Below are 26,363 nucleotides of genomic sequence, written 5' to 3' on the forward strand. Positions count from 1 at the left end.
ATCGTTATTATCACTAGATTCTTAATCTAAAAATGTTTTTTGTCCTGACATGTAATGCTTTACATTTTATTTTTTAACTTCCAATCGGTGAGTTTTATCAAAAAAATACAAGAGGTAAAAAAGTTTCTAAACAAACTAAGCTATCCAAATTAAAGCATTTGCATGTGTTTGATAAGATTTTTCTTTAAATTTCGTTAACAAGAATGATAGGAGTATTTTATTTCAACCCCTTCCAATCATTTTAAAAAAGTAAAAAAATTACCTGAAAGTGTGTTTTCATAACAGTGATGCTTCCATAAAATTTTATTACTCTATCTCTTTTCGTTTTCAAGATAAAAAATAAAAACATTATTTTTCCGCCATCTTTGTACCGCGATATCTCCCTAATGGTTGACTTTTGACCCAACGTTTATAAAGCAAACTACCTTTTATTTTGAACAAGGAATCACCCCCTAAAGTTTTTCGCATTTGTTTTGAAACACCCTGTATATATACATATTGTGCCTGAAAAGTTTCCATAATTTATTTGATATTCTGTCAAATATGAAAACCTTACTTTATTGTTTGGATTTACTTCTGCAGTTTTTCAAGTTTTCTGGAGACTTGTTCTTGTTGGTCTAATCTAATATTGATGTATATACCTAAGTATAACTATAATATGAAATAAAAGTTGAATGAAAAAAAACAGCAGTATTTTTAATTTTGTATTCCAGTAGATGTTTTATATCTGTATCTTTTTTAGTTTTGATATACCAAAATAGCTTCTATTCTTATCATTTTATATTTTTAAAGAGTTCCTCTTTGTATCGTGTTTCAAGGATGTAAAATTTTCTATATTTATTTCACTTTTCTATTTCTCTAAATCGTATATCTTATTCCGCATCCCCGGTGAAAATATTGGATCTCACCACGCCAGAATAAATACAGAGGATATTTTAGTCAATACGGAAAATATTTTAGTCAGACTTTGTCTTTGAGAGTATTACTTAAAATATTTCCTCATAATTTTTGCAGGAAATTGACTTTTTATCGATGGTAAAATTTTCTTTGACATAATTTGATTTTTCTTGGGATTTAGATATTTTAATTAGTTTTTTTTTGTTTGTTCTTAGTGTTCTTTTGCTTTTGTTGACGGGTGTATACCTCCATAAAACGTTAAGGAGTTTTTCTCTGTTAAGGTGCGTTCACACCGGCTGCGCCGCTCCGAGCCGCGCCGCGCAAAACATTTTTTTAACGTGTAGTTTTGATGTTTTTGTTTGAAAATGATCTGTGCGACGCGGCGCGGAGCGGCTCAGCTGGTGTGAACGCACCTTTAGTCAAATTTGTTTTACTAGTAAAAAAATCACTGACACGCCGGTGTCCGTTTAGATACAACACACTAGTGTTTTAACAATGTTATTGTAACTGATCAGCATGGTTTCTTTGGAATCGAAATTTAATTGTATTTAAGAACGAATTGTAGACTGTGCTTGGTCTTTATTATTATCTATTATTTCTGTATTTTCTATTATTTTTGTGTTATCTATTACTTCTGTATTATCTATTATTTCTGTATTATCTCTTGTTTCTGTATTATCCGTTATTTCTGTGTTATCTATTATTTATGGACTATAAGATACAAATATATAAAATAACTATTTTATTTTGTAGATTTTTCTTTGAATAGCAAAAAGAGGCAGACTTTTTTCGAGAAACGAAAAAATTGTATCATCTGTTATTTCTGTATTATCTGTATTATTTATTATTTTTGTATTAGCTATTCAAATTGTATTTTTTGTTGAATGCCTCTGGCGTATAGGAAATAAATAAGTAAAATAACTAAATATTTTATTTTGCATATTTTTCTTTTAATGGCAAAAATAGCAGACTTCTTTTCAAGAATCGAAAAAAGTCACGTTTTTTCCGTCACGAAGATGTTATTTATAAGTATAGTTAAATTTCAAGTATATCTTATCGGTTAGTCTGAAAATTTGAAGCATTTAGTAGGAAGTGAACTCTAAAATACCAAATCGTATCAACTATTTCCGCTATTTACTGCTTGCTAATATTTACGAGGAATGAGCGACTCACTACTATCCCTCTGAATCTGCATAGACACAAAGCTGACCACAACAAACTTGTGGTTAACTATATGCAAGATAGCTCCTACAATATTGATCTATAATAGTATAGTACTGTACTAGTAACTGATTAAATAAGCTTAATTTAATAAACTTGATATATGCGTCGAAATTGTCCTAAGAAGAAAAATTAAACACAATCTTGGATTGAATTATCCAACAGGTTGTAGACAAGGAGATTTATTAGTTGATTGGCGGCCAACATTTTAGCTGTCGAGCTCATAAATGCAAATTTATAAAATTTCTCAATATTTATTGCCGGATAACGTTTTCTACTCCTGCTGACGTCAATACCAGTTTTTGTTATTAATTTTCCAAATAATTCGTTGAAGTGGCTTTAACTATGTTGTGATTTGTATAAATGAATTTATTTTTAATTAATGCCAGAGAAAATATCAAAAATTTATACTCTAAGTAATGAGTTCGTAATATGTAGGTATGTGGATGATATTTTTGCTGTTTTTGACACACATTCAGACACCATAGATAATTTTATTTCTAAGTTAAAAAATCGTTTTCCTTTCATTAAATTTACGCATGAAATTGAGAACAACGACAGATTACCATTTCTAGATGTATTAGTTATTAGAAATACTAATAATTGCCTGGAATTTGATATCTATAGGAAAAATACGACCACACGCAGATATATTCCTAATGAATCACATCATAGTGTTGAACATAAAATGGCTAGTTTAAATTTCTTAGTTCATAGATTACTTAGTTTCCCACTTTCCAACGAAACATATGAAATAGAAAGAGATTACATTAGGCATGTAGTTGAGTGTAATGAATATTCTCCTTCTCTAGTTGATAAATTAATTAGAAAACGTAGGTATAGGTTAATGATTTCTGAAAATTCGACTTTTCAAGTGGAGAAAGATACGTCTAAATATTTTTCGATACCGTTTGATAGAGAGTTATCCCGTGGTCTAAAAGGAATTTTTAAGAAAGTCTCATAATTTTTAAATTAATTAACCTTTGGATTCATTTTTGATTAAACCCTCTATCGAACAAACATTTGGCACTTTTGGGGGTAAAAATTGGGTCTAATTAGTCTTGGTCTAATTTTCAATTGTTCACTAAGAACAAAAACGTTCTAGTCACTATTAATAAAGATTTACGTTTCATTTTAACTCATTCATGTTCTAGTTTTTCATCCATGCCATTCTGATTTAGCTTAGGAGTTTTTGGATCAAGTCCAAATTTTTTGCACCACATTTAAAAGGCCTCACGCTTGTCGTTTTCTATCAAAAATGCCTTAAAGGATATTTAGTTTAATAGATCTTTTGATTTCTCTATTTCTGTTACAGGTTGCAATCAAAATTATAGAAAAGTCAAAACTGGATTCTAGTAACTTACAAAAGGTTTATAGAGAAGTAGATATTATGAAAAGACTGGATCATCCCCATATAATTAAACTTTATCAGGTGAGTGATTATTGTTTCTTATTAAGCCTAATATTTATAATAATATAATTTTTATACAGGGTTGTTCACCACATGCGACACGGAGTATTGTAGCTAAACGATTAGATTTTTACAAATTGTAAGTTTTGGGTTCGTTGAAGGATTATTAGAGCTACAATTTAAAAATATTTTTACAAGATACAGAATGTCCCAACTAAGTAAAAAATATTATAGTTGTATTTTTTTAAATGGAACTCCCTGTATATTATTCTATTTTTAGATTCTACGATTAAAATAAAGGTAAATTTGATTAAGGTTCATCATACTTAAACCTTACCGTTTTTGAAATATTTTCAATTTTATGAAATTGCAGTAAAAATTTTAAGGCTTCATTTCTCCAAGGGTATCAAAGTTTTTAATACTAAATATTTACTGAAGATTATTTATTGACCTGATATTGTGTTGCAATAATAAAAAAATTACTACCTTATACAGAGTGTCCAAAAATGTATATTAAATAATTACTAGCTTTAAACGGCAATAGCGTGTTTAATTTAAATGGAACACCCTATATATTTTGCGTGAATCAGATGCACAATGTAATTGTCTATCAAATTGTATTATACCATTTTTTACCTATCTCTTCAAGTTTTCGTAGAAAATGCATTTTCTTATAATTTAGACCTCATTTATCTCTATACCCATGGAATATTGACATTTTAGATTATTTTTAAAGATGTAACAAATTTTCCAAGAGTACGGATACTAAATTGTCGATATAGCTCGCTTATTTCATAAAAAAAATAAAAAAACTGTTTAAATATTTTTGTTAAAAAGGACCAATTAATATGATCCCAGTATTCAGACTACATTAATTGACTGTTTATGTTGATTAATAATAATTGCTCCAAATACTAAAAAACTGAATTTTATGTGTGTATTAGACAGTGTGGTAAAAAGTAACGCCTTATAAATTTTATTTCATTTTTTGACAAATGCTGATTTATAAAAACAGAGAAGTTTATTTTCATAATTTATTATTATATTGATTTCTGAGCCAAATCCACATTTATTTAGAATACTTTATTAATTAAAACAATTTAAAAGTATGTAATTAACTAATTTTTGGTCGGAAATAATGGTGGTATATTTAATTCGTATACTCTTTTATAAAGATTTAAATAGTTTTTTTGGTATACCAATAGGCTTGCAATATTTACCACTTGTACATTTTCTGCATATATGTTGCTTAAAAAAATCTGAAATGTCAATATTCCATGGGTATAGTGATAAATGAGGTCTAAATTATAAGAAAATGCATTTTCTACGAAAAGTTGCAGAGATAGGTAAAAAATGGTATAATAAAATTTGATAGACAATTAAATTGTGCATATGATTCACGTAAAATATACAGGGTGTTCCATTTAACTTAAACAGGTTATTGCCGTTTAAAGCTAGTAATTATTTAATATAAATTTTTGGACACTCTGTATAAGGTAGTAAAATTTTTATTACTGCAACACAATATCTGATCAATAGATAATCTTCAGTAAATATTTAGTATTAAAAATTTTGATACCCTTGGAGAAATGAAACATTAAAATTTTTACTGCAATTTCTTAAAATTGAAAATATTTCAAAAACGGTAAGGTTTAAGTGTGATAAACCTTAATCAAATTTACCTTTATTTCAATCGTAGAATCCAAAAATAGAATAATATACAGGGTGTTCCATTTAAAAAAATAAAACTATGATATTTTTTACTTATTTGGGACACTCTGCATCTTGTAAAATATTTTTAAATTGTAGCTCTAATAGTCCTTCAACGAACCCAAGACTTACAATTTGTAAAAATCTAATCGTTTAGCTACAATACTCCGTGTCGTCGTATGTGGTGAACAACCCTGTATTCGGTAATTTTTTATAAATCGTAATAGGTATATTTTATCATATGAACTGCATTTTGTAAGTACCTTACGCAAATAAATTTATAATCAGTCATCACTTGTCCGGAACTTCCAAAAACTTGTTTGGAAACCATAATCCATAATAATATGCCGCCTGCAGGAGATAAACGTGCGATGTTTATTGTAGACGAGAGCCGTATCCTTTACCCCTTACATCCTCTCTATCTAAGCCTAATTATCAGCCAAACTAGAAAATTAGATCTGAGGAGATTTAATACCCAGTACCAGCTAAATTATTAAACGGTAGAAGCCTCTCTTCATCCAGATCATGGTTTAATTAATGGCATAACAGAAAAAGAAATTAAAGCTTGGCAGAATACCGCGATCGTCAAGAAAATAGGCAACGGAGCGGCCGAAAAAGACGATCGGCCAGTTGCTAGGCGACGCCGTGACGTCACCGCCGTCATTGGCGTCACGACGCGGCGGCAGTCAAGTTGAAGGTAACGCGCCGAGATTTTACAACGATCTTGCGAAAGTTGAAATAAGTGGGTTGGATTAAAGACCCGAATTGTTCCTCGATGAATCGACTTTCGGTGCGGAAATAGCTCTTTGTTATTAGCTTTATTAAAGGTTTTGTATTACCCTAAAATTAAATAAGTTTATTAATGGTTAATCAGCAGAAAATAATATTGTAAAAGTGAATATTTCTGGAGCTTACTCAAACAGGTTTCACAATACAAATTTCAGCAAAATTACAGCAGCTAGCGAAACGCGGTTTTCAATTTAAGATTAGGAATAATATTTGCAACAAAATTTGTAATAACATCAAAATCAGTCAAAGTCGCAGTTTTTGAGATAATTGAAACTAAAATAACTGCCTACCAACTTTTTAACATATTTTAGTATGGGCGCCTATATGTGCCTCCCGATGCCAATTTTTTTAATTATAATAATGGTCAATAAAAGTAAACATGGTCGAAAAAAAATCGGCGTCAGCGATGGCGATAAAATCAAGTACCCTGTCATTTTATATGTAAAATTTCTAAGACAACTGGCTGCCGTTTTTTTTTTCGTTCATACAGTATTACGGTGGACTTACATTTTCCTCTAGTTTTACAAAAATATTTCGGGTTAAATTTTGAGAACCATTGTTTTTTTTCTGGGTTTTCGTTCTTCTATCTATTTTATTTATTTATTTATCGTATGGCTCATATACATGCAAGAAAACCAGACACTTAAACATAGACATAAAATAAACTACAATGTAAATGAAAACATTACAATGTAAATATAAAAAAAACAAGTATAATATAAAAAGACAACATAAAAAACGTATTTACGAACACTATATATTAACATCTAGATGCCCTATCCATTCCAAAGCTGATGGAGAAGCCTCCAGAAAGTCCCTCCAGTCTTCACCATAAGCGCGTAGGTTGCACTCTCTAGTTATGTGATGGATGGTTTGGTGAGGGGATCCGCAATCACATTCTGGGGAATGTATTTTTCCCCTCTTATAAAGGGAATCCGCACATCTTCCATGGCCAGAGCGTATCCTATTCAAAGTTGACCATGTTTTCCGGTTTAGATCGGTACCCGATGTCTGGCAATAGTTATGTTTGAACCAGGAATATAGATGCGCATCGGCCATTTCTCTCCATAACTGAAGCCACTGTTCTCGAGAATTGTAGTTACTGCTTTTTAGTTGTTCAGCTGTTCGCAAAGGTGGATTCCTCGACTTAAGTCTATTCACCTGTAAAGCAGGAAGTGTTTTATGAACAGGTAGCGTTGGGGTAGCTATTATTTTATCAAATTCTCTAAGAAGAGCCTCGTTTCTGCGTAGATTTGGAGGTAGGATGTTACTCAGAACTGGAAGCCAGTAACTAGGGGTGCATCTGATTGTTCCTGTAATCAGCTGCATGGTGTTGTTCAGCAGTCTGTCTACGAGATTTGTGTGGTGGCTGTTCAACCACACGGGTGCACAATACTCTGCCACACTGAATACCAGACCAAGGGCGGAGATCCGAAGTGTTGTTGCTTTTGCACCCCAAGAAGTACCACAAAGTTTTTGTATAATGTTGTTTCGTGTTCTGATTTTCCCAGCAACATTTTCTAGGTGTTTTCGAAATGAGAGTGTACGTTCTAGAATAATCCCCAGATATTTTGGATATTTGTTATTACGCAGAGTGGTGTTACCAAACTGGACGCTTATTTCAGTATTCGCCAGCTTGTTATTAAGATGGAAGGTAGCCACTTCTGTCTTATTTGCACTGGGTTGAAGTCTCAATTTTATAAAATAGGCATTCAAGGATGCGAGATCCTTTGTAAGCGTTTCTTGGGTTTGATATAGCGATTCATGTTCCGTTGCTATGGCTATATCGTCTGCGTAACAAAATTTTCTAGATTGCATATCTCGTAGGTCAGAGATGTATAAGTTGAATAAGAGAGGGGCGAGAACGGAGCCTTGGGGTAAGCCGTTGTTAAGTTTTTTAGGTTTACTTGTGCTCTCTCCCTGAAATACTTGGATATATCGGTTACTTAGCATGTTGTTGATAACTCGAGCTATAGTTTGACAAGGAAGTGCTTTAAGTAATTTATAAACCATACCATCTCTCCAGACTGTGTCGTAAGCGGCTGTTAAATCGACAAAAGCTATGGAGGTTTTAAGCTTAAGTTGGAAATTTCCTTCAATGTGAGATGTAAGTGCTAGGACTTGGTCACAGCAACTGCGTTTAGGAATGAAACCTGCCTGTTCAACTGGAATATGGTCTAAGATACTATCCTTTATTCTATTGAAAATAAGTCATTCTAGGAGCTTATCGACAACTAAGAAGGGCTATGGGTCGATAATTCTGAGGTTGATCTTTAGATTTTCCTGGTTTTAACACAGCTATTATTTTAGTTTTCTTTAGAATTTTAGAATTTAGAATGAGTGAGAGGGGGGTTAATCACTTCGACCTTACAGATCCATTGTGTCCCCCTTTCTTGAATCATAACTCATCATACAGTCCCAGGGCTTTGACAAAAGCCAGTATCTGGGACGGTTTTATAGAGGGTAGTTCTCCATCTCCAATATCAGTCGTACCAAAATTCATGGCACGAATGGTTGTCATCTCGGCGCACTCAGTGATGAGGTGTACTGGTGTTTCCCCATCTTCCCCACAGAATCTGCATTCGCCGTTTCTTCTTAGTTTCAATCTACTGAGGTGTTCGTTGAGGAGACAGTGTCCTGTTAAAAACCCCGTGACAATCCGAAGATTGTTCTTACTCAGACCCAGGAAGATCTGTGATTTTTCTTCATCATAAGCCCTCAGAAACTTCTTCGAGTGTCTTAGACCATTGGAAAATTTCCATTCCAGGTTGCGGATGGAATCTTCCAAGTTCTTGAGTTCCGCCTTGAGTTGGTTACCACTTGGAAAGCAGAACGGTTCTGGTTCAGTTAGTGGAGTGTTCGCTCCTTTCCTAGCTAGATTATTTGCTTTTTCATTGCCTTCTATCCCTTGGTGAGCAGGCACCCAGTGTAGGAGGACTTTGTTTTCTTTGCCTAATTTATTCAGCTTCTCTATGCATTCTTTGACCAATTTCGAATTGATTGATACTGAGTTGATCTGAGCCTTTAACGCTGCTTGACTATCAGATAAGATGGCTATTTCTTGTTCCCGATAGTTCCTATCTAAGATAAGTTGTACGCATCTCTCGATAGCGTAGATTTCTGCCTGTAGGATACTAGGGTAAGTGCCCATTGGTTCGGAGTAATTAGCTCTCGGCCCAAACACTCGATCCCTGTTCCCGTATTGGTTTTGGAAGCATCAGTATACCAAGTTATGGTATGGTCTTTTAACTGCTGGGCAAGCGTTTCGCTCTTCAATCCTTCTTATTGCTCAATACTACATTGACATGTTTGTCAAAGTTGTACGTTCTTGGCATATCGTCCACTGGGAGTTGCAGGAGTGGTATTTCCTTTTGAGGGTGTTCCAAGCCCTGATCTGACAATTCTCCCAGTACTAATTCCGTTAGTGACCATTCTAATCATTGTCGCATTGGCATATCTACCAATGACAATGTGCAGTGGTGTTAGATCTAGAATGACCTCCATTGCTGCTGTTGGACAGGTTCTCATGGCTCCTGTGATGCAAACACATGCTAGTCTCTGGACTTTGCATAGGTTTAGCCTTGCCGTCCGTTGCTCTAGTTTTGTGTACCAGGCAACTGCTCCATAAGTAATCATGGGTCTTACTATCATGGTATACATCCAGCGCAAAATGTTAGGGGAGCAGCCCCATTTTGTTAGGGGAGCAGCCCCATCTCTATCTATCTAGTTTTCTTTAATTCCTTTGGAATGTTGCCGGTTGATAAAATTCTCGAGAAGAAACTACAAAGCCACTTGAGGGCAGGGTTTCCAGCGTAAATAAGGAATTCTGGATGAATGTTGTCATATCCAGGAGCTTTGTTCGGCTTGATGTCTTTAATAGCTGTGACTATGTCTTCAATTTCGAAGGGCTGTGAATATTCCGAGATATGGGGAGTGGTTGTTCGTAACTCCTTCAATTTCCTCTTAATCTCAATTGTGTGCTCCTTATCACGTCGAGACCTAGATGTCTCAGCTATATAATTTGCAATTTGATTAGCTGATATTGGAGAGCTTGGCATTTTTTAATTCTTGTTGAACCTCCTAAATTACGTAGAAGGGTCCAAGGCCTTCCTACTAGATCGATGGAAGTCTGTGTTTTCCACTGTTTCAATCCAGCGGTCTCTTCTAGCAGTGTCTAGACTATGGAGGAGGTTATCTGCAACTCCTTGAACTCTCTTTGAATTCCTCGTATAGATGTTCACTGTTTTCGTTCCAGCCCGGTATGTATTCTTTTCTATACCCCCTAGGAATGTATTTATTCGCTGCTGAAATGACGGCCCCGATGAAACGATTATAGTTTTCTGGTTCAGGTGGTATAAAGCGGATACATTGGTCTAATTTTTGTGCATATTGGTCCCAATTAGCTTTCTTAAAGTTCCATCTAGGACGAGGTGTGGATCTGACCACATAGATTCTTCTATCTATGTTTCCATATTATGAAGATATGTTTTTTAACTAAAAATTAAAAAATTCGAAAAATACAGAATTTTCGAAATTTATTCGAAAAATACAATATTTTTGTTTTTTTTGGGGGGACAACCTTATAGAAGTGTAAGTGGTCGAAAAATATGTACTGTATTTACCTATTTATGCTATCAAAGTATTTTAGGATTTACATGTAAAAGGAAAATCATTTTTTGTATTATAATATGATAATCATAATAAAATAATAATTTAAAGACTCAATAAAGAAAGTTTTTCTACGTTCCAGTAATCCCCAAACCATAGATTATTCTCAATTATAACGGACAAAGAAAAAAATATAATAATATTAACGAATCCAACTCGTGAAAATCTTTATAAATCTTCTAATAAAATCTAACTTTTTGTGTATTTTTATCTGGCAAGTAGAAGCTGTAGATCATTAAAAGTTTCTACATGGCCAATCTTATTATTGTTAAAAATCTAAGAAAAATCACACTGGTTGATCTTCAATTATTTAATTTTTAATTAAAGTTAATAAAGAAAAGAGTTTTTGTAGTCTAACTGAACTGTAAATTTAATTGGTAGAACGTTTTATATTATTAGTGTATCGGATTATATAAACATTAATATAGTGTTACGGATCGCAATTCACCTTAAAAATAGTATTTTTTTTCAATATTATGGTGTCGTTCTACCTGAAATGTAAATTTAATTGAGTTTAGTAAAAGGTTTTATATCATTAGTGTATTGGATCTAATAAACATCAATATAGTTCTTTTTATTCAATATTAACGGGCCATACTATGCCAGAATGCAACCTATAATTGAAGACTTGAAGTAAATAATGCTCTAACTCCTGTGGAACAGGCATATTAAGAACACTATCAGCAAAGCCATAAAGACTCTCATGATATGCAGAAGACTGGCCGGAAATAGATGGGGCTGCTCCCCTAACATTTTGCGCTGGATGTATACCATGATAGTAAGACCCATGATTACTTATGGAGCAGTTGCCTGGTACACAAAACTAGAGCAACGGACGGCAAGGCTAAACCTATGCAAAGTCCACAGACTAGCATGCGTTTGCATCACAGGAGCCATGAGAACCTGTCCAACAGCAGCAATGGAGGTCATTCTAGATCTAACACCACTGCACATTGTCATTGGTAGATATGCCAATGCGACATTGATTAGAATGGTCACTAACGGAATTAGTACTGGGAGAATTGTCAGATCAGGGGCTTGGAACACCCTCATAAAGGAAATACCACTCCTGCAACTCCCAGTGGACGATATGCTAAGAACGTACAACTTTGAGAAACATCTCCATGTAGTATTGAGCAATAAAAAGGATTGGAAGAGCGAAACGCTTGCCCAGCAGTTAAAAGACCATACCATAACTTGGTATACTGATGCTTCCAAAACCAATACGGGAACAGGGATCGGAGTGTTTGGGCCGAGAGCTAAATACTCCGAACCAATAGGCACTTACCCTAGTATCCTACAGGCAGAAATCTACGCTATCGAAAGATGCGTACAACTTATCTTAGATAGGAACTATCGGAAACAAGAAATGGCCATCTTGTCTGATAGTCAAGCAGCGTTAAAAGCGATCAACTCAGTATCAATCAATTCGAAATTGGTCAAAGAATGCATAGAGAAGCTGAATAAATTAGGCAAAGAAAACAAAGTCCTCCTACTCTTGGTGCCTGCTCACCAAGGGATAGAAGGCAATGAAAAAGCAAATAATCTAGGAAAGGAGCGAACACTCCACTAACTGGACCAGAACCGTTCAGCTTTCCAAGTGGTAACCAACTCAAGGCGGAACTCAAGAACTTGGAAGATTCCATCCGCAACCTGGAATGGAAATCTTCAACGGTCTAAGACACTCGAAGAAGTTTCTGAGGGCTTATGATCAAGAAAAATCACAGATCTTCCTGGGTTTAAGTAAGAACAATCTTCGGATTGTCACGGGGTTTTAACAGGACACTGTCTCCTCAATGAACACCTCAGTAGATTGAAACTAAGAAGAAACGGCGAATGCAGATTATGTGGGAAGATGGGGAAACACCAGTACACCTCATCACTGAGTGCGCCGAGACGACAACCATTCGTGCCATGAATTTTGGTACGACTGATATTGGAGATGGAGAACTACCCTCTATAAAACCGTCCCAGATACTGGCTTTTGTCAAAGCCCTGGGACTGTATGATGAGTTATGACTCAAGAAAGGGGGACACAATGGATCTGTAAGGTCGCAGTGATTAACCCCCCTCCCACTCATTCTAAATTCTAAAAAATTCTAGCCGTTACTGGTCTCAATCTTGGGGCATCAGGAGGCACCCCATTGTATTTACCCCTTACTTCTACATGCGGGGCTCTGTAAAAGTGGACTGACTATCCCTAGCGACTCTAGTTGAATCCCAAGCCCGGCGCCAAGCTTAGCTACTCGGTAATGTCATGGTAATGTCCAAGAAATCCATTTATATAAGTAATAATATACTGCTTTAGATACCGGGTTACATGATAATAAAATAATTATTCAATCAATTTATACTTTTAAATATAGCGTAAATATTTAGATAAAGTGAATTTTTAGGTAGAAGAAGCTCGATATAATTCGGCTTCTTCTTTTTGTAACGACATAAAAATTTAAAAAAATCAACATTAGTTTTTTTATATCGATTCAAATAGAAAATAGTGAATTTTATTGGTTTCTGGGATGGTGACTATCTAAGTGGGGAGCCACTTAAATAGTTGACCACTGACCAATATTAGCCGTTTCTTTGTAGTTTTAGAATTAGGTCATTAGTATATCTATATCTATGACTGTGCCACTCACTGTTTTTCATTTCTAATATAGTTACGGATACATAGTTATGAAAAATTATGTGTTACTTAACAATATTGTGTTACTGTACTCATGGGCATCCTAGGGATCTACAAGATAGCCCTCAACCACCATAGCCCTCAAGAAGCTGGGCATCAGTAAGGAAATTATCGCGACGAGGATATTGCCGTTCCTCATTCCTCTGTGCATCGAGAATGGATTAACCTTGCCGCAATTTGGAGCCATAACCGCCCTAATAAAAGACATGTTTCAGCTGGTGGAGACAGAACATCCCACCTGAATTCCGTCAAGGACGAACAGAAGATGCTCACTTCTGCAATGCCTAGCATACCTTCTACTATAAAGCCTGCAAATCTTGCTGATGCTTTCTCTGGGCTGGGTCTAGAAGATTTTTCGCAGGTTCCTCAAACGCGACCGCTTTTAGTCTGGAGCAGAAGCAATCTCTGGCCCGTCAGCAGGAGGCCATGAAAGTGTTTCAGCACCAAACTGGCATAGAACCAAAAAAGGTCGTGAATATCCCTAAAGCACAACCTAAAGATCTAACTGGCAGTTTATCACAGGATTATTCTCTGCCTGAGAGAACCGACGAAAATCAATTATGTGTATACTTAAATAAAAATAATACAATTTGATCGAAAAAACAGCATCAGAGATGGCTTGTAAATGTATAGATCGCTGTCAATATGTATGTAAAATTATATGGGGAATGTTATCGATCGCGAAGTTATCACAAACTGTGAAGCTATTATAATTAGAAATGTTAGGATTTTAAATTTTGCTATTTAATTAACCTAATTTATTGCTCTAGGTCAAGAGTACGACATTTTTAATTAAGGTTCTTTTTTTATTTTCAGGTTATGGAGACAAAGAATATGATATATCTTGTTTCTGAGTACGCTAGTCAGGGTGAAATATTTGGTAAGTGTGAATTTAGAAGTTGAAATATTTATAGGGTGAGTCTTAAATAAGTGCAAATATTTCCCGGGTTGGTAGATGTCGATAAAAGAAACATATTTCCTCTCTATCAAGAAATTATGCTTTTTAACTAAAAACTAAAAACTAATCCAATTTTTTTTTAAGAAATTAGAAACTTTCGGGAATATTTTCAGGGCTGGTAGAGATGTTAAAAGAAACATATTTTCTTTTTACCGTTTTTCAAATAAATCGAAAATAACCGAGTTATTTTTTGCTTAAATTTTGAGAACCAATGGATCTTTTCTGGTTCTTTCTTGTAAATTTAATCTAGTAGCTATGATGTCAAATTATCGGGAAATTAGGTTTTTTAACTAAAAACTAAAAAAACATTTTTTCGAAAAATTTCAAATTTTCAATGAAAAAATTTCGCGAACAAACCTCATAATCATGTTTCTGGGGTCGAAATACCCGGTGCTTTTTTTTATTAACTTTTTTATTTTTTCAGTTAAAAAAAAGAGATTTGGTATGCTAGTATATGACATAAATTAGGATTGATTGACGTATTCAACTGTTTTCGGTCGCTTCCTGTTTCACCGGAAATGACTACAACTTTTGATTTTTAAATGGCACCCTCGGTATTTTTAGCCGGTATGGTAGAGGCTATTAAAATCGGCAAAAAAAAAGTTTTTTTAATTTCACTCAAAATGGGTTATTTGGGTCATAAATTACCTAAATACAAAATATTTTCATGGTGTCTGTCTATCTGTCTGTCTGTCTGTCTGTCCGTCTGTAACACGATAACTCAAAAACCGCTGAACCGATTTTAACCAAATTTGGCACGAAAATACTGTGGCATCCGAGAATCTGGCCATTAGTATTTGTGTGGGTGGGGGGTTGGTAAGGGGGTACGGGAGGGGATTAAAAATTTTAAAAAATCGTAACTCCAAAATTACAGTAGCTAGCGAAACGCGGTTTTCAAATTAAGATTAGGAATAATATTTGCAACAAAATTTGTAATAACATCAAAATCAGTCAAAGTCGCAGTTTTCGAGATATTAACATATTTAGTATGGGCGGCTATACGTGCCTCCCGGCGCCAATTTTCTATTTTTTTTTTACTTTATTCGATAAAAAATAACACTCTGAATAGAATGGCATATTATTTGTCAATTTTTGACATTTTCGCATATGGTTTATTTGAAACTATAACTTGCGGTTCGTAACGAAAATTTGACTCGAAATACCAAGTGTGTAATATCAAATTATTCGTAAAAAATGCTTTTTCCAAATATGCTAATGAGACACCCTCATTCCATTTGACAAAATTGATATATGATTAAAAATACGATTTGAGCATTTTCTAACTGGCCAGGACAAGAGACTAAAAATATTAGACGATCCAATCTATTTTTCCAAGGCTTCTTGATTAAATATTAGGGTTTTTAACATAGCCATGAGACTCTAGATTGAATTTTAAAATACAATTTTTTATTAAGCGAGAATGTCAAAATTTGACATATGATATGTCATTCTATTCAGAATGTAATTTTCTATTGAATAAAGTAAAAAAAAATACTGAGGGTGCCATTTAAAAATCAAAAGTTGTAGTAATTTCCGGTGAAACAGGAAGTGACCAAAAACAATTGAATACGCCAATCAATCCTAACTTATGTCATATACTAACGTACCAAGTCTCGTTATTTTATCTGAAAAAATAAAAGGGTGAGCCACTTTTGAGACGCACCCGGTATACTACCCCTAAAAAATTAGAATAAAAATACAAAAAAATGGCTTAAATTTAGAGAACCGCTGTTTTTCAGGGTTTTTGTTCTTCTAAATTTAATTAAAACCTATCTTGTCATATTTTCAACATATTATGTGGCGTCTGTGGAAGCCTTTAGACATCCTTATCGGGACTTTAACTAGACCCGAAATAGAATATTGCTTATTACATAAAAACTGATTAGAGCTTTCAAAAATAATACTTTTGACGCTCGAAAGATTATATTAGTAAGTTGAAGTCGCTTTTATTATAATTCTCTGTGATTTTGCTTTATACGCAACGAAAAGGTCAAACGTTGAACTCTGGTTTAAGAATTATCGTCTCCCAATCAATTTCGAGCAAATGAGGTTTATAGGGCAACAGTTTTTAGGTCCTTTTGTTATCTTTTTTTTTGTTGTTTTCTTTTTTTGAACGGCGCAAAGAATTTTGATTCCGTTATTGACCTACTTATTTGTTCTAAAACTAAGTTGGTCTTTACCTAGTTCAAAAACATTCAAATATGATCTTTAAGAAAGGTCCTTTACATTTTTTATATCATAACATCGGAAAAGAAAACGCCGTCGAATACGGCTAGGAAATGACAATCGATGATCATTTTGGCGAGGCCAAGCTCTACATACGTACATTCATACTGCCATTACTCGCTGACGAGTATTTGACACGCATCAGAAGATGGTCACGCAAAGCGTTTCCTTTCATGAACTTTTCTGTGACTGAAAAGCCCGATACGTGATGTTATCTGTCTACCGCTACAGGGTGGTCCGAACTGTAATGCGGAAACTTCTGCAGCATATTCTGCAGGTAAAAATAAGTAAAAAAGTTCGTATGAATGTATGCCCTAAAATGTTATAGTTTCGGAGATACAGGGTGTAGAGGTTTCATTTTTATTTCGATTTTTTCCAAATAATTTCTGAAGTAACGTCAATATTTGGATGAAAATAGGTGTCTGGGAGTCTTTCGACATGAGAAATTTGATTTTGATGTCAATATGACTCCTAGTTGTAGAGGGCGCTACCTACATATTTTTTAACTGGTGAATTTTTTTAACTGGTACTTTCTAACTGAAGCGTAATAACTTTTCGTCTATACCTATCTAAAACTACTGAGTAAAAAAAAATTACGATGATTTTATGTAAAAAAGGTCTCTTAGTAAAAACCGCTACGAGTAATGGTTCTCGAGATATTTAGAATCGATATTATCAATACCTGTCATCATTGACATAAATTAAACATGTTGACTAAATAGTTATTAGATTGCAATCATAAATTTGAAATGATTTTGTGACAAAAGTTCAACAGAAAATTTAGAAAACATAATTTTTGCGAAGAAATATTTATAATTAATTTAAAAAAAATAAAAAGTGCCCAAATTTCTAATTTCAGTCAAATAACTATCTACTTACATATTAATTTTTTGTCAATAATGACATGTAATGACTACTTCCATTCCAAATATCTTGAGAACTGTTGCTCGTAGCGATTTTTACCAAGAGACATTTTTTTACGTAAAAAATTACGGAAATGTGTATTTTTCACTCAGTAGTTTTATACAGGTACGGACAAAAAGTTATTACTCTTCAAAACAGTTAAAACACATATAGGTGGCGCTCCCTATATATAGCAGTCATAATGACTTAATTATGAAATTTTTACATCCTGTATATCCGAAACTAAGCGTTTTAGGACATACTCTTAGCGAGTTTTAACAAGATACCTTTTTTACCTAATAAACGTGGCAAATGTATATTTTCCAAGGAACTTTTTTACTTATTTTTATCTGCAGAATAATATGCCACCGAAGTTTTCCGAATACAATTCAGACCATCCTGTATATTTTTTCTGCATTTCAAGATATTTTTCTGCAAACTTTTCATAATTTTGTGATCTAATCGGTATCCCCATAATCATCGGGATCTAAAAAAAATTCAGCGAAACTCGTCAATTTACATATCAAGGGGGACAATTTTTGAGGCATTTGTTGTCGTGTTAATTTCAACCCCTTGACCCCCAGGGCACCGAACCCTAAAATTTTAAATAGCAACCCCTATTTCTTTTACCATTTTTGTGTTTCTTATAGAATTCTACATAAGTATCACAATTTTGACAAAATAATAATGCGGTTTATGTAGAATTGTATAAGGAACACAAAAATGGTAAAAGAAATAGGGGTTGCCATTTAAAATTTCAGGGGTAGGTGCCCTGGGGGTCAAAGGCTTGAAAGTAACACGACAACAGATGCCTCAAAAAATTTCCCCCTTGATATGTAAATTGACGTATTTCACCAAATTTTCATAGTATCATCGGTAGAGGTAATATTAAATAATGTTCGTTTTCAAATTGTCACCCTGTACTTAATAGCTCTTGGAGTATGCCCCGTCTAATACTATCAGTATAAGTAAAATACTTCACTAAACACAATGCTACAATTGATAAAACCTCAGGTAAATATTCCTGTGTGTACACAATGTGTACACTAGTTTTTAATTCATCTTATTTGACAGGTAAAACATTATCTGTAGACATATATTTATAGCAGGTTTCCCAAGTAGCATTTTCACGACTTGCGACCACATGTTTACTAAACACAACGTTGGATTAGTTACAAAAAATAGTTAGCTCCCTACCTTGGGTATTAAAATAAATTTAAACGTTTTTATAACGTTGTGCCGACGTTGGACTAGTAGTACAGCAAAGTAGGAAGCTTCTGCGACGTCGAATAAACGTTGTCTTGTAACCTTTTTGCTTAAGTGATCTTTAGGTGATTCGGACAACGTCGTTACAACGTTGGACAATATAGAGTTTTCCGACGTCAGTTTCAGGACCTATTCCAACGTTATGCAAACGTCGTCTGTTTTACTGATTCCAACGTTGTTTAGATTTCCTTATTCTTACGTTGGTAGGACGTCGAGTCACTACCTTTTTGCAACTGTATTGAACCATAACCTTAAATTTTAAATTTTCACTTCATTGTTCTGTTCAGTCAGACAGTTCAGTGCTGTTTTTGTTTTTATAAAAAAAACTTAATTAAAAAGGGACATAAGAAAGGTACATATAAAACTAAATTTAAATATACATCGACATATATTACCGATAGTTTATCCACTCCCTCGTTTATTTATATTATAGAGGTCGGCACAAGCTAGACTTTAGGATGACTAAATTAGGCAATCTTGCGACTAGTATACTACCTGTTAAGGCCGAACTGCGACTTTATTAGTCCAGTATGCGACTACTCGAACTACTCCATCTTAATCTCAAAAACAACAAAGTGAAAGCCGCCATGTTGTTAAATAAGAAAATGTTTCGTTCCTAAAATAGCAATTCCTGCTTTTTGAATACATTAACTTGAAATATTTGACCCTAAAAAACACGCGGAAACAATTTTTTCGACTGCGAATAAATTATTCTCATTTTACTAAAAAAAAAATTCAAGAACATTTTTAAAACTTCTTTAATTTTAAGGCCCATTAGTATTTGTCAAAGTAGAAACAATACATTTATCAATAAAGTTGTTTGCGTTTAACTTTTTTGCCTTGGGTAACGAGTTACAGAGTCGGTTAAAGTGTTTCAATAATTATGATCTTCAAACATCCTCCACATTTAAATACTTTTGTTTTGTTTTCCTTCACTGCCATCTGACATATGTCTCTAACTAAATCATAAAAATAATATTTTTACTATAATTATCCCAATTTAGGATAAAACGCGACTTAGACGCCATATTAGTTTTGTATTTCTGTGAATTAGGATTTTAAACAACGTTGCAGTTTGTCCTAAATTAGGCTTCTAGCCAACGTCGGTATCCAACGTCGTTTCGACCCAAAAATTATTCTCCAAACTAGTGCAGACTAGGGTTGGCACGAGGTTGTGCCGACGTTGCGCCCCGACGTTTGGTCGCGTGACACAACGTTGTCCCGACGTCCAAGTGCTGCTTGGGTTAGTAAATAGCGACGTACTATTTTCTTTTTGTGATACTTCTAACAATTTTTTCTAAAATTAAAATATGATATTATTGCTATTCATTGATAATAGAAATACTTAATAATTTAATTGTTCTAGTTTTAGAAATTATAAGAATTTAAGTATGACGAAAACAAAAACAAATCAAAACATCTGTTTTTTCAAGTAAAATGTCAGTGGGTTAAAGATAACAGCAAGTAGATACGTCAGCGATTGGATAGATGCGTCTATTCACATGTAATTGAAAACTTTAAATACAGAGTGTTTCAAAAAACATGTGTCATCTCTCATGGGGATATACCTCACGTAAAAATAAAATTTATTTTTCATATACATATTTCTACAGGGAATTAAAGTCTTAATATTCTTTCGATTTATTATAAATTTTTTTCAAGGAGTTTTAGCGATTCGAATGAAATTTTGATTGATTTTGAATTTCAGAAATTGATTTAGAATGAAATACCTGAGAATCACCTACTATCCTGATGTCATGCTTCACGGCAGTTCCAGGATAGTTAGGGTTACGTAGAAAATATAGGTTTTTAGTGGGTAGTCCCTCTGGGTAGAGTAGGGAGGGAGATCCCCACGCTCCGGCCCTAAAGGCGTTTTCCATCTATAAAAAAATGGTGGAAGAAAGCCTAAAGAAGCTGAACAAAAGCTTAGGCAAAGATCATAAGGGACGAGTGACTGTAGAATGAGTGAGAGGGGGAGTTAATCACTGCGACCTTAAAGAACTATTGTACCCTTAGAGATCTATTGTGCCAAGGGATAGAAGGCAATGAAAAAGCAAACGATGTAGCCAGAACAAGTGCGAACTACTGGACCAGAACCGCTCTGCTTTCCAAGTGGAAACCAACTTAAAGCGGAACTCAAGAACATGGAAAATTTTATCCGTAACCTGGAATGGGAATCTTCCAACGGTCTAAGACACACGAAGAAATTTTCTTACGACCGAGACAAATAAAAGATTTTCCTTGATTTAAGTAATACACTTCAGTAGATTGAAGCTAAGACACAACGGCGAATGCAAATTCTGTAGGGAAAATGGGGAAACACCGGAACATCTCATCACTGAGTGCGCCGAGACGACAACCCTTTATGCCATGAAGTTTGGTACGACTGATATCGAAGGTGGAGAACTAATTTCTGTAAAACTGGCCCAGATACTGGCTTTCGTCAAATTCTTGGCACGAAACTTAAAAAAGATCGCGATGCTTAACCCCCTTGTCGTACATTCTACATATTGAGGAAAAATGTACATCGATGTTTCACAAACATCGATCTATTGTTCGCATCCCTAAATGTCACCCACGTTCAGGAAGGTCCTTGGACGAGGGATGTTGGGTCTGACGTCAGAGCGACCGAGCTTGTACTGTGATGGATCGACACCGAGCCACAACCGAGCTCCGAAAGGGCACAGTATTATACAACAAAAAACTTTCGAACGGACTTGATAAATGCACTGTTGTCAAATTTGAACTAAAACAGTAGTTAACAGGAAATACAGTATGGTCGTTAATTAAGTACAGGGTGTCCGATTTTAGTTGTAATCATACGGTATCTCCGTTATAGTGATGATAGAAGGGTACGGTTTGCACAAATCTATCCAACTTTTTGTCAAATGGAAGATGCTGTAAACAAAATTTTCATAGCTCTCTTCGTTTCTGAGCTACAGGGTCTTTTTGAAAATTTTACAAATTGGGACACCCCCTGTATCCAGAGCCGGATTTACAAAAAAAGCGCCCCTAGGCACTTTTTTCCAAGCGCTCCCCATCAGTTTGTAGAACATACAAAAACGATAAAAAATTGCTAATATTTTTTATTACAAAATATCCAAATTAAAAACCAACAAAATTTTTTTTTTTTTTGTTTTTCTTAGTTCCAGGTTTTAGTTACGTAATAAGTAAAACGCCGGCTATCGCTGGCGCCCCTTTCGCAGCTGGCACCCCTAGGCAATTGCCTAGTGTGCCTAGTGGTAAATCCGGCCCTGCCTGTATCTCTGTTAAAGATCGCGCACACCAAACAAACACGGACCGGCACGGACCAGACCAGTAAAATCTACCGGTGAAAGTGACCGTGTTATTTAATAGAGTAGAGCACACTAGACCAGTACCAGCACGTACCGCCACAAGCCACGACCGTCAAAACAGGTCGTGTCGGTCAGGGACAAATATGACCGGCAATATTTATGCCTGGTCGTGCTGGTCCGACCTAATGTGCGCACCGGCGAACCAGCACACCTCCACAAACATGCAAATATTGAAGGGTTCGTCAGTATTTCGAGTACGCTAGCTGGCTCAAGTCGCATGATGTAGGTTAGATTTCGTTTATTTTTGTTCGAACCTTTAAATCGTTTTAAATATGAATGAAGAAAAGCTTATTTTACTGGTACAAAAGTATCCAGAGCTGTGCGATATACGAGCCAAGCATTTTATATATAGAGACCAAGAAAGAAAAGATGCAATATGGGAGTCGATAGCAAAAAAAAATAATCAAATTTAATTTGTGACATTCGAAAATATTGGAAAAACTTTTCTTCAAATCTTTTTAATTCAGGAAACAAATGATGAAATTCGCCATGTTGCTTTCTCTTTTGATTTATAGGGTGAACCCAAAATCTTCTTTTTTTCTTAGCTTCCTTCTCTTCCTCCTCTTCTTCACACAACATGGCTAAAATAATAATTTCTTCCTCTGAACTACTCATTTTCAATACTTCTATGTTGCACGCTCTAGTAGTTGAGCCTTGACAACTGTATTTTTTTCGAAACTCTCGCTTATGTTGCTGGTCTGTGGCGGTAAAGTGTGCGACGTCATGCAGGATGCAGGTTTGTGCTCTGCTGGTCCGTACTGGTCCGTGTAGGTATAGTGTGCGCGATCTTTTATTGTTAAAGTTATCGAGATTGAAAAAATTTAACTGTTTATTGTAGAACTTTTTACGTAGAATACAGTGGCGTAGTCTGTTATTCTACGAAAATAATATTTTTAAAGATATGAACTAAAGTTATGTTTTCTTAAATGGAACACCCCATATATTTATAAATTATATAATCTGGCTTGCCATAAGCTTCTCAAAAATATCTAACACTCTATATTTATTTTCACTATTTACTGTAATATTTAAAAGTTTTTATTAAAAGATCATATTTATTAGTAGGCCATGATTGAATATTTGAATAAGGTGGCCTGTGTGCATATGTAATCCAAGCACTTGTAGCTCGATATCGGAATTATCAGCGTCCGATAGGGATTTCTGAATTCAGGAACTATAAAATGACATTAGCGAGCAATATTTATAGACAGTACCACCAAATATTAACTAAAGACATAGTAGGTAGGTACATTTTAGTGGACGGGTTTTTGGAATTTTTTTTAATAAAATAAGATCATTTACTTAGATTTATTTGTATTGTACACCGGAGAATTTACACTAATTTATTTTTTTCTTTCTGAAATTTTGCTGAATTTCGTATTTTATTACTCGTAGGTATTTCAGCATAAAGTTACGGTATTAATCGACAAAATAAAACACTAAATCACCACAATACACCAAAACACTTTTACTTTTACACTGGACGCGCGTTTCGCTAACCATGTTAGCATCATCAGCAGATCCACTTTTCAGTTTATAATCATCTGCTGATGATGCTAACATGGTTAGCGAAACGAGCGTCCAGTGTAAAAGTAAAAGTGTTTTGGTGTATTGTGGTGATTTAGTGTTTTATTTTGCTGTGTAACACCAAAGGTCCCAACCCTCAACTGTAATCTACGGTATTAATGAAAACGTTAACTAAACATTGTTTTTGGTTAATACAGTATTTTACTTAGCATAAATAAAATAGCAATAGCTACGTAAGTATACAAGGTAGCAAAAAAACACTAAATCACCACAATACACCAAAACACTTTTACTTTTACACTGGACGCGCGTTTCGCTAACCATGTTAGCATCATCAGCAGATGATTAACTGATTCAGTTTCGTTGACTGTGAAGCCATCGAAGATTACAGTTGGGGGTTGGTTTAATCATCTGCTGATGATGCTAACATGGTTAGCGAAACGCGCGTCCAGTGTAAAAGTAAAAGTGTTTTGGTGTATTGTGGTGATTTAGTGTTTTTTTGCTACCCTGTATACTTAAATTTACTAAGAGGTTAAGTGATATGTTCATAAGTCAATAACTCGAAAACGGTTGGTTTGAGGTACATTGTGTGTATTTCGATTTTTGCATAGAATTGAAGGAGGAATTGAAATATGCAATAATATACAGAGGGTTCTATTTAAAAAAATAAAACTTTGATGTGCCACGACTTGACCGTCAGTAAAATGACTTAAATCAATGTAATAACCCTCAAGCCTAGAATTCAATTTAAGTACCTTTTTAAATGTTAATATTCATTTTCTTGTATCTTGCATTACCAATTAACGAGTTTAAATAAAATATAAAGGAGGTATAAGGTGTACTTAAAGTAGCATTAAAAAGAAACTAGAAAAAACTAGACAGATAACTATAAACAGAAATTTTTTTTTTAGAATTTAGAATGAGTGGGAGGGGGGTTAATCACTGCGACCTTACAGATCCATTGTGTCCCCCTTTCTTGAGTCATAACTCATCATACAGTCCCAGGGCTTTGACAAAAGCCAGTATCTGAGACGGTTTTATAGAGGGTAGTTCTCCATCTCCAATATCAGTCGTACCAAAATACATGGCACGAATGGTTGTCGTCTCGGCGCACTCAGTGATGAGGTGTACTGGTGTTTCCCCATCTTCCCCACAGAATCTGCATTCGCCGTTTCTTCTTAGTTACAATCTACTGAGGTGTTCATTGAGGAGACAGTGTCCTGTTAAAAACCCCGTGACAATCCGAAGATTGTTCTTACTCAGACCCAGGAAGATCTGTAATTTTTCTTGATCATAAGCCCTCAGAAACTTCTTCGAGTGTCTTAGACCATTGCAAGATTTCCATTCCAGGTTGCGGATGGAATCTTCCAAGTTCTTGAGTTCCGCCTTGAGTTGGTTACCACTTGGAAAGCAGAACGGTTCTGGTCCAGTTAGTGGAGTGTTAGCTCCTTTCCTAGCTAGATTATTTGCTTTTTCATTGCCTTCTATCCCTTGGTGAGCAGGCACCCAGAGTAGGAGGACTTTGTTTTCTTTGCCTAATTTATTCAGCTTCTCTATGCATTCTTTGACCAATTTCGAATTGATCGATACTGAGTTGATCGCTTTTAACGCTGCTTGACTATCAGACAAGATGGCTGTTTCTTGTTTCCGATAGTTGCTATCTAAGATAAGTTGTACGCATCTTTCGATAGCGTAGATTTCTGCCTGTAGGATACTAGGGTAAGTGCCCATTGGTTCGGAGTATTTAGCTCTCGGTCCAAACACTCCGATCCCTGTTCCCGTATTGGTTTTGGAAGCATCAGTATACCAAGTTATGGTATGGTCTTTTAACTGCTGGGCAAGCGTTTCGCTCTTCAATCCTTTTATTGCTCAATACTACATTGAGATGTTTCTCAAAGTTGTACGTTCTTGGCATATCGTCCACTGGGAGTTGCAGGAGTGGTATTTCCTTTTTTGAGGGTGTTCCAAGCCCCTGATCTGACAATTCTCCCAGTACTAATTCCGTTAGTGACCATTCTAATCATTGTCGCATTGGCATATCTACCAATGACAATGTGCAGTGGTGTTAGATCTAGAATGACCTCCATTGCTGCTGTTGGACAGGTTCTCATGGCTCCTGTGATGCAAACGCATGCTAGTCTCTGGACTTTGCATAGGTTTAGCCTTGCCGTCCGTTGCTCTAGTTTTGTGTACCAGGCAACTGCTCCATAAGTAATCATGGGTCTTACTATCATGGTATACATCTAGCGCAAAATGTTAGGGGAGCAGCCCCATCTATTTCCGGCCAGTCTTCTGCATATCATGAGAGCCTTTATGGCTTTGCTGGTAGTTATAAACAGAAAACTAGAAGTCGTATGATCTAATTATCTTTGGTTGTTATTTCATCAACGAATGACTAAACAAATTTGCGATTATTAAAAGAAAGCTGTTTAACGACCCTAATATTTACATCTCTCTATTTTTATCTTTTAAATTTAAGACAATCACGCCGTAGTATAGTGATCCAAATATTTATATACGTTTTTTTTAATTCCAGATTATATCGCGAGATATGGTCGAATGAGCGAGGAACAAGCTAGGGTTAAATTTTGGCAAATATTGTCGGCTGTCGAATACTGCCATAATCGTAACATTGTACATCGAGATTTGAAGGTAACTACACACACTGGAAAAATCTAGGGATATTATTTTATTAAAGTTAAAAATAAATGTTTTGAATAAACAACCACATATTTGTAGGCCGAT

The 26,363-nt window shown here is 34.9% G+C and overlaps 1 protein-coding gene across 1 annotated transcript in view; it reads left to right on the forward strand.

The window, feature by feature from the left end:
- The window catches only part of LOC115886102 (serine/threonine-protein kinase SIK2-like), a 101,616-nt gene that overhangs the window by 31,359 nt on the left and 43,894 nt on the right, over positions 1-26,363 (forward strand). Inside the window, exons 2-4 of the mRNA XM_030905156.1 lie at positions 3,434-3,550; positions 14,199-14,262; positions 26,155-26,270. Of these exons, the coding sequence (XP_030761016.1) occupies positions 3,434-3,550; positions 14,199-14,262; positions 26,155-26,270 (297 nt within the window). The remainder of the gene's footprint in view (positions 1-3,433; positions 3,551-14,198; positions 14,263-26,154; positions 26,271-26,363) is intronic.

Source organism: Sitophilus oryzae, unplaced genomic scaffold (genome assembly GCF_002938485.1).
Source record: "Sitophilus oryzae breed Bouriz unplaced genomic scaffold, Soryzae_2.0 scaffold_467_pilon_pilon, whole genome shotgun sequence".
Classification (NCBI taxonomy): Eukaryota; Metazoa; Arthropoda; class Insecta; order Coleoptera; family Curculionidae; genus Sitophilus; species Sitophilus oryzae.